This window comes from Onychostoma macrolepis, chromosome 22 (assembly GCF_012432095.1).
Source record: "Onychostoma macrolepis isolate SWU-2019 chromosome 22, ASM1243209v1, whole genome shotgun sequence".
Lineage (NCBI taxonomy): Eukaryota > Metazoa > Chordata > Actinopteri > Cypriniformes > Cyprinidae > Onychostoma > Onychostoma macrolepis.
This window is the reverse complement of record NC_081176.1, coordinates 15847456-15857530: the sequence shown is the minus strand read 5'-3', so window position 1 is coordinate 15857530 and position 10075 is coordinate 15847456. Positions and strand designations below refer to the sequence as shown.

Sequence of the window (10075 nt, the reverse complement as noted above, 5' to 3'; positions counted from 1 at the left end):
GAGGGCAGACATCTCTTGTTCTCATGGAAACCAGGCCATAATGCTTTGCTTGCTCTGCACAGTGGCTTCTTGGTAATAATCAGACTTGAATTACCTGCTATAATGTTTGCTAAACATATACAAGAATTGTTTTTTTTATTATTATTATTCCCAGAATTCACTTCTTTCTGCGGAATCAAACACCTTATTTGCAGCACACACCCACTCACAGCACAGATTTCATATCCGCTGGGATTAGCTGTCACTAACGCAATATGCCCTGCAACAATGCTTTGCCAAGTGTCGGAAATCAGTTCAATGCAATTTATGATATCACAATGTTTGGATGAGACAAAAAAATAGTGACAACAAAATACTTGTATCTAATCTGAAGTTTAGTTCTGTTTGTCTCGTTTTTTCTGTGTAGTTCAGTGTTTTTTTTGTGTTTTGTTTTCATTTTATTCGTTTTAATTTTGGATTTCTGTTTAACTTCGTTTTATTTCATAGTTTAGTTTTGGTTAGTGTAACGTTTTGTAGCATTTTGTCCTTTTTAGGGTTTTTTTATTTCTTTCTTTTTTTTGGTTTTGGTGTCACGTTTAAATTTTTAATGTCCTTTTTGTTTAGTTTGGTACAGTTTTGTTCCTCATTTATTTATTTTTGTCTTTTTTGTTCAGTTTAGTTTTGTTGATTTTTGTTTAATTTTACTTCATGGTATAGATTTGTTTCTTTAGTGTGTTGTTTTGTAGCATTTTGTCATTTTAGGGTTTTTTTCTTGTTTTGGGTTTGGTTTCTTTTTTTTTTTTTTTTTTTGTCCTTTTTTTAGTTCGGTACAGTTTTGGTGTTTTTTTTTTTTGTTTTTTTTTTTGTTTTTTTTTCATTTTGTTTGTTTGCCTTTTTGTTCAGTTTAGTATTGTTTAGTCTCATGTTGTTTTAAGTTTCTATTGTTCAGTTTTGTTTGTTTGGTTTTAATGTTGGGTTTTTGTTTAACTTTGTTTTCTTTCATGTTGGTTCATTGTTTGTTTGTTTTTTGTAGACGTTATTTGGTTCTTCATAACAGCCCTGCTAAAAAAAAAACAATAGAAGCCCAATAGAAACCATCACAGAAATTCTAATGGTTTCCATTAAAATACCATTATAAACCATTAGCTTTTTCCACTAAAACCATTACAAAATTCCTTTTTTGTAGTGTGTTTTGGGCATTTTTCCAATAGGATTTAACATCCCACCAATAGAATCCATCACATACCAGTAGACACCATTATAGTTTCCATTAAAACCAATACAATTCCCATTATAACCCTTAAAACCATTACATTTTCTATTGTGTTTTGGGCAGGGTTCTATTGGTTTTCAGCAGGGAGTATAGTTTAAATATTGTTCATGCCCACACTAGCATTAGAATTACATTAAATTGTGGGATCCAGGAAAGAAATCATCCCAAATAGCCTCATCCTTTTAATAAAGGTTTTTTTTTGTTTTTTTTTGTTATTCTGCACTAATGGCTCTGTGGAAATTAATAACATAATTATTGTGGGCATGGAGTCAATCTGACCAACGTTAGGTCGTTTGGTTTGGATCGGATGGGCTGAGTCATGCACTGAGAAAGTGTTGTGGAGCGATTCCAGGTGACTACAGCTGGTCTTTGACATATATTAATGTAGACAGCTGCCACGCTCACACACCAGAAACACTGCCTGATTCAGTTTCACATGCAGATAAACTTTGGGTGGAAATAGCATTATCCAAGAGCCTTTAGTGGTGATTGTCTGGCTGCTTTTACCATTTTTTGGCTTGTTTTTTTTTTTTTTTTCTTTGTGTTGCCTTTTTGTTTTGTCCTCTTTTTAATCCTCTTGCTCTTTAATTTAGTTTTTAGGTTTTTTTTTTTTTTTTTTTTGGAGCAGGGTGGGGTATTGTGTTTTTTTTTTTTGCTTTTATTTAGGCTTTTTGTTCTTTTCTTGTTTTTTAGTTCAGTTACTTTTTGTTTCATGTTGGCTTTGTTTTGCATAAAATCATGGAGAAACTATCTAAGAGCCTTTAGTATTTAACCTTTAGCCTTTAGATTTTTTTTTGTTTTCGTTTGTGCTAAATTTGTGACAAAATGTTGGCAATCAATTTTCTCAAATTAATTATTTGGTGATACTTTCTCTAATGCAAATTCAAAGATAAACTATCAATTAACCAAAAACCTGGCGACCGTACATTTACTCAAATACAAGTTGGATCCATCAAGGTTTGTCGGGTCACTTTTTTTCCTTAACGTCGTCTTACAGACATTTTATCGCCATTTTCTCTGAAAAAGATCTGCAAGTTTCTAACCCCAGTTGAGATTGTGCTGATCCAGAGAATAGTGTGGCATTTTGTGTGAAAATTTCAGCGGCCCTTAAACACTGTTCCCACACGGCAGCCGAGTGTGGGCAGTCAACGCCTATTCTGAAATTCCGAAAGCAAAGATCCAGCCAGAGGAAAGGGATTATTGGGGAAACTAGGGAAGTCATTTGGACGGGTATTAAAAAGCAGGCAAACATGTCCTAATGAGGGGTTGCTGAATGGCCATCCTGACCTCTGACCTCCGTAAAGAAGTGATATGCCAAGTAAAACAACTAAAGGCTGTGTAAACATGATACAATTACAGTGAAATGCACTGAATAGGTGGAGGTCACAGAAGATGTCATATAAACAGTTGCTGGTTTTATAAGAATTTGCGAATTTGTTATGCACACTGAGCTGGAATACAAGAAAAGTGAGTCACGCTCAGTGGTGTGTGAAAGGCGAATGGATCTTCTGAGAATTGGTCTATAGATATTGTTTGAATCATTATTGAGCTGGAGACTCCATTTAGACAAACTGCTCGTTGAGATGAAAGTGAGTTTTTTTCTATTATGTTTTGCTGTGGGTTGATGGTCAGACAACACCAAATTCAGGAAAAGGTTTCTGCAGAGATGCTTTCCTGTTTGTTTTGAGCTATTCTGTGTTGAATCATGTTGAATTTATGGCTTATTTTCTCGTCTTGATTAATTGAGTCAGGATTTCCTCCAGTGTGGTGGGCGGAGTTGTAGGTGGGGCCATTTCTCATGGGCCTCATTTCTCAAAGCTGAAGGGCCAAACATCAAAGTCTCCAAATGATAATCACCACGCCTGATGTGTTTACTGCATTTCAAAGGGGCGATTGAGTTTATTATCTTCAATTATGTTGCTCTTGTCTAATGAGTCTTTTGTTTGTCAGATCTCAGAATTTCCATTGTTCCTTTCTCGGTTCTTCATTCGTGAAGAAATGTCACATTATTCATGTTGCACGCAGAAGCTTTCATGTCGAGATAAAGCCTTTGAAATGTCAAAACCATGGCAGGTAAAGTGTCCTGATGTTTTTCAAGTGATTAATTCACTATGTTAGTCTTAAGGGGGCTTTAGAGGTGACAACAAGATTAATCTAGACGTCTACATTTCCTGAAAAAAGTCTTATGTACTTAATACGGCAGAAATGATTATTTAACTAAATAAATGTGCTTGTTTTTCCGAGAACGTTGAAAAAATGTTGTGACATTTCATTAACACATCCTGAAGTGTTTTTTTTTTTTTTTTTTTATAAATGTTCCACTAACATTGCAGTTTGCTCTTGTGCTGTTTTCATAGTTATTCCAACGATTTGAAGAATGTTACAAAAAATAGGTAATTTCATGTATCCAAAACGTTATGTTTTTGTGTGCGTGTGTGTGTGTGTGATACAGAAATGTTTTTAAAACGCTATACATAGTTGCAACCAAAATGCAAGACCTGTGTGTGTGCCGATTGTCTGAAGCCCAGAATCGCGCCAATTTATTGGCTGATGGCGCGGATCCAGGGATTAAAGTCATAGTGTAATAAATGTCTTAATTTTAGTTTGAACAGGCCTTCACCTCAAAAATCATCTAAAGCTTCTCACTGACAACATAGTAACACCGCTCTCATCATTCTCATCAGTCGGGTTATTAGCAGAGAACAAAGAGCAGAACTTGAATTTCGGCGCGGGATTGCGGCTATTAATAATCATTCTACTCATTCCCGCAGGTTCCGATGGAATGTATCATTTGCACAGATCGCGATAATTGAGAGTGACAGCTTTTAATACTTGTTAAGGGAGTTTGCAAATGTGATATTGATTTAATTCAACAGATCAATAAACAAGTACTGCATGATTTTGCTCTATGTCATCAACGAAAATAGTTCCAACTTCCAAATAAAGTAACAGCTGAGCCGCTGTGCATCTCTAAAAGCAAACACAGCGGTGTTTCATTTATGAACGAAAGTGCGTTTTTGAACGAATCTAGTGAGTCAGTGATTCATGATTACCCATTCATAAACACAGTCACTTGCTTCATCCCTGAATGAATCAGCCGTTCGAACGAATCAATTGAATGAATGATTCAGTGATTAAAATCAGTGACTTCAGTTGAGGGGCTACTAATTTCAGTTATTTAAATAATTTCATATTTCTGTATTCAGAATTTTATATTTAAAACATTAATCTCCACATGAATCTATGAATTTAATTGCACTCATGCCACCTCTGAGCCTCATTAAATGTCTGAAAATGTACCTACAAGCCACTTTTGTGTTGTTCTGTGCCACCTCTGTAGTACAAATTAAATTAGGAGGACAAGAGCTCCTAAAAAAAAAGCAAGCATAGAGCCATGTGTAACATATTAGATCCGGGCATGAGGTCTTAAAGAGACAGCAGCCTAAATAAACCTGCTGCTGTTTTTCATTATACAGTGAAGACTATCCAGTGCTAGTTTACAGTTGAATAGATTATAGTTAGACCTAACTGAAAAAAAAATAAGTACTGATAATTTAATTTGTATCTTGTTGTTGTTTTTGTTTGTGCTATTGATTGTCATTAATTTATTTGTTCTTATTTTATTATTTACTATTTACTTGTATGTTTTAGTTCAAATAAATTCAATTCTGAGTGCAGGTGATTCTTGGGTGGGGAGGGGGCGTGGTCCATGGGAAATAGCCCTGCCACCACAGCTGGAATAAATCCTAGAGGAAACACTGCAGACATTTAATAAAATTAGAAAAATGCATTTACAAAGATAAAAAGAAAATGCCCCTGTAAATCACTTTGAGTCAAATGTCACCTCGTATTACGAAGGCTAATTTTTGATCAGAATTTTTTATTATTGATTAGAAGGTGCTAGGACAAGCGCTCCTAATTACAAGAAGAAAACACGGCTGTTAAACTGGGTGTGTGACAGGTATAGCTGTGGAATGGGGTTTGGCCGAGGAAAACCCCTGCGGATGCCGTCATCAACGTTCTTACGTCGCCTCCTTATACTGGCGAACGCACCATCAACTCCTCGGATTTCTCTGCCTTCACGAAGTGGCTATACTAGCCCTTCTGTTGCGTTTTTTCTGGCCCAATTTCAGATCGTTTTTCTTGGGCCTTGGGTTCTCCGTACAGTTCGGTTACACACTTCAATTTGGCCGCAACCTTCGGCGGGGTCCACCTGACCGTAGTAAGCAGCGCCCCAAGGGCTTCTGTACTACTTCCCTCCTCTTCAAGGGGGCAATAGAGGAGGTTCCTCCATCGGACCTAGAACGAGGCTTTTTCAGTCACTATTTTCTCGTTCCAAAGAGGGACGGCCGCCTACGCCCTATTCTAGACCTAAACTTCTCCCTTTACAAAGGGAAGGTCAAGATGTTGACGCTAAAGGCTATTATATCACAGATTCGAGTGGGGGACTGGTTTGTCACCGTCGACCTGAAAGATGCCCATTTTCATATTCAGGTCATTCGGCGGCACAGGAAGTTCCTTCGGTGGAAAAAAAAAAGCTTACCAGTACAAGGTCCTACCCTTTGGCCTGGCTTTGGCACAGACGAAGTGCATGGATGCTGCTCTGGCCCCCTTGAGGCTCCAAGGGCATTTGTGTACTCAACTACCTGGATGATTGGCTCATTTTGGCCCACTCCAGGGAGTTAGTGAGCCACCACAGGGATGTCCTCCTCCGCCACATTCTAGCTCTTGGCCTCAGAATGAACACAAAGAAGAGTGTTCTCACCCCTTCTCAACAGACTGTGTTCCTGGGCGTTCACTTGGATTTCGTTCAAATGCAGGCTCCTGCTCGGATTTCCAGCCTCAACGCATGTTTGGCCTGCTTCAAGCTAGACCATGTCTCTGTGAGCACTTGTTGCAGGCTCTTAGGCCTCATGGCCGCAGCCTCCCCTGTGCTGCCGCTGGGGCTGCTTCACATGAGGCCGTTACTTTGGTGGACAAAACTCTCAGGATCTGCTCTGTAGGACAAGCACTTGCCTAGTAAGGGTGTCGCGCAGTTGCTTTCACACCCTTTCAATTTGGCAGGATCCCCTCTTTCTTGAGAAGGGAATCAGAACGGGCGCGGTTCACCGTCGCCAAATGATTACGACGGACGCATCTCTGACGGGCTGGGGCGTGGTCTTCGAGGGCAGACCGGGGTGCGGAGTTTGGAGTTCCTCTCCTGGCACATACACTGCCGTTTTCCTGGCACTGATTCACTTTCTCCCCTCACTCAAGGGGTGTCACGTGATTGTTAGGATGGACAACATGGCGGTAGTATCCCACATAACGTCTCGGGTTACTCGGGTAACCCATGTTAAGCGATTCGTCGGGAGCACGAAGTCTGCGCAATAGTGATCATGAGATTGAGCCGTGATATCAAAATCCCGCCCAAACTCCTGGAAACCCATTCAAAACCACACAATCAGGATGCCACGCCGAATTTTTATAGCATCAAATAACTACTTAAAAGCAAACTTATTAAAAATGAGCACTTGAACATATATCCGTGTGATAAGAACTGCCTAAAATGATGGAAACCATCTCTGGGAAAAATTATTGTAAATATAATTTGAATTTTAGTTTGGCTCACGTCCCATTTTTTTACAGGCAGAGGAGTTTATGACCTATACTGCAGCCAGCCACCAGATGGTGATTTAAAAGTTTTGGCTTCACTATTTAGGACGTGTGTGGCACATGGTTTCTAAGTAGTTTTTAGCACATTGCTATGCTGCTAGGGTTTTGTTAGGTGTTTAACAACTGGCCCAAGTCTTTAGGATAATTGTGGCTTCTAGACATGGTTTGGGTGACTCCTTCAATGAAATCAATGGGATTTGTCCACTTTGTTTTGTCTGCATGTGAATATCATCAACTCACTGAGGGATGAGTTAGTTTAATACGCAGCATGAGTGATTTTGTGAGTGATGGGGTGATATATATATGAAATAGGTGGGCATTATTGTGACGTTGGCAGTTCAGCGAGGATAGCATGATCTCTCTCTCTCTGTCTGTCACTCTCGCCCACACACACTCTCCCCCAGTTGGTTGTGATCGGGCACTGAAGGTCAGTGGAGGTGTTCTTGCATGGTACCAGACAAAAGGGGGCTAATAACCAGGCAAATATGAGTGTGTGTGTTGACGTTGGTGCGTCTGCATGTAAATTGCTGTCACATAATCCATGGTTAAAGCTCCAGGCAGTAATCCATTTCACACTTTGGGTTATTTTGTGGCATCCACAATCTTAAAACACGCCAACGGCACACCACCTAATCCTGCCAAATAAAGCCACACTATACAGGATCCACGCACTGCAGAAACGCTGACATCGCCATGGTAATCTGACACACGTCACTGCTTATGTTTATATGTTTTGTTTTTTTTGAGTACGGACAATATCTCAATTCTTATGAAGGCTCCTACAGGTCAAGACTGTATAAATAGGTCTGGTCTTGGATGCTAAAGTTATTAATTGAATATGTTACCTGTAACATGTTGACCTTAACTAGCTTAACCTGTTTTTCTGTCGTGACAGTAGATGTGGCAACGCTAAATGTGCAACACATATGTGTATTGTATTATGAATTGAGAAGTGTAAAGCTATTTCAAGAGACAATATCTTAATAAATACAGAGAGCTGGAGACAGTTTGGTCAAATAATTTTGAAATAAACACAGGCATGCAAATCAAATTTAAAGGGGACCTATTATGCAAAAATAACTTTTATAAGGTGTTTGAACACAGTTGTGGGGCTGCAGTATGTGAAATCAACCAGCCTATAATGGTAAAAATCCACCCACTCATTTTTTTTTAAATCCCAATAAATCATAAACAGTATCTCATAACAAGCGATTCCAGATTCTTCCTAAGTACACGTCATCGTAGGGGAAAAGTCCTGCCCATTTGTGATGCTCTCTGCCTTATTAGCATAAACACAGCCCTGAGTGAGAAGCAGCAGTCCGCCATTACTGTTTACTTGCTGTAGCTGCTGGAGATACAATGTCAGCGCCAAAGAGGCATTACAAGTGTTGAGTTTAGAGATGCACCAATGAACATAAGGGTCTCCATAGACTCCCTCCATCTGAGCTGCTGAGGACACTGTGGTTAAATTTAATTTTCGAAGGAAATGTTCCAGAAGAAAATCGGTAAAGTCCCCTATATGTTTAGGGATTAATACCAACGCTTCGTGTGGGAACGTTAGCTCCAGACAATGTAAGTATCACGCGTTTGTTTTCCAAATTGCCTTTCTGAAAGAGCTTCTTGGCACTCTGTAAGGCTAATGTTGCTAAAGCTATGGCTGTTTTCACTCATGCTTCCTTCACATGCTACCAGAATGATCGTAAATAGGAATGTGGTAGTTAAAAATTGCATATGAAAGCAATGTGAAGTTGACCGCTTGAAATTGTTGAGCTCATTATCACAAGTGGGACTTATAAAGTTTGTGATAGCACACAAAGGCACCATGAGACCAGCTATGTCATTATTTTTATCGGGCCGTGCTCCCCGTCTGTGTAATTCATAAACGCATTTATTATACACAGTCAACACAGATGATTGACATTTAAACCGAGTACGTTTTCTGTAAAGATAACAGTCTTGTACTAATAGTGGAATATTATTTGCAAAGGCTAGCAGGAGCATAAGCTCTTCAAGCTCCGCCCTCTTCTGAAAGGGGTATGGGAGCACCAGCTCATTTGCATTTAAAGAGAAACACAAAAACAGCGCGTCTTGGCTCATAACCTAAAAGTGGCAACTTTAACAAGCTATAAAAAATTATCTCCGGGGTATTTTGAGCTGAAACTTCACATACATACTCTGGGGACATTAAAGACTTATTTTACATCTTGTTAAAAGGGGCATAATAGGTCCACTTTAAGTAAAACTAAATGTATTTCTGCAAATATTTTACAAATTATAATCCATTACTGATTCCAAAATAAAAGTTTTGAAAATAAAATTTTAAATGGTTTTTAAAATAAACATTTTAAAATAAAGTTTTTACATTGTTATATATGTACATTGTATTTTTTTTTATTGTATCATTATATTAATTTACTAAATATAAACTCCTCTTACAATACACAGTTTGTAAATATTATATGCATATATACACAGTCATGGCCAAAAATATCGGCACCCTTGGTAAATATGATCAAAGAAGGCTGTGAAAATTAATCTGCATTGTTAATCCTTATGATCTTTTATTTAAAAAATTCACAAAAATCTAAGCTTTCATTGGATAATAAGAATTTAAAATGGGGGGAAAAATCATTATGAAATAAATGTTTTTCTCTAATACACATTGGCCACAATTAACGGCACCCTTTTATTCAATACTTTTTGAAACCTCCATTTGCCAGTTTAACAGCTCTACATTTTCTCAGATAATGCCTGATGAGGTTAGAGACACCTGACAAGAGATCAGAGACCATTCCTTCATCCAGAATCACTCCAGACCCTTTAGATTCCCAGCTCCATGTTGGTGCTTCTTCTCTTCAGTTCACTTCACTCATTTTCTACAGGGTTCAGGTCAGAGGACTGGAATGGCCAGCAGAAGCATGGTTTTGTGCTCAGTGACCCATTTTTGTGTTGTTTTTGAGGTTTGTGTTTGGATTACTGTACGGTTGGAAGATCCAAACATGGCCCATTATAAGATTTCTAACAGAGTCAGTCACTTATTGATTTTTTATTTGTTGGTATTTGATATAATCCATGATGCCACAAGATGTCCAGGACCTCCAGCAGAAATATAGGCCCACAACATCAAAACTACAGCAGTATATTTCATTGTACACATGGGGTACTTTT

At 38.5% G+C, this 10075-nt stretch overlaps 1 protein-coding gene across 3 annotated transcripts in view; it reads left to right on the top strand.

The window, feature by feature from the left end:
• The first annotated feature begins 8235 nt into the window (after positions 1-8235).
• Positions 8236-10075, top strand: part of nab1a (NGFI-A binding protein 1a (EGR1 binding protein 1)) — a 17619-nt gene continuing 15779 nt past the window's right edge. For 2 of the 3 annotated variants that reach the window (XM_058760523.1, XM_058760521.1), the window contains exon 1: positions 8236-8479. In XM_058760523.1, coding sequence (XP_058616506.1) covers positions 8478-8479 — 2 coding nt within the window. In that variant the 5' untranslated portion in view covers positions 8236-8477. The remainder of the gene's footprint in view (positions 8480-10075) is intronic. The other variant, XM_058760524.1, reaches the window with a different exon arrangement.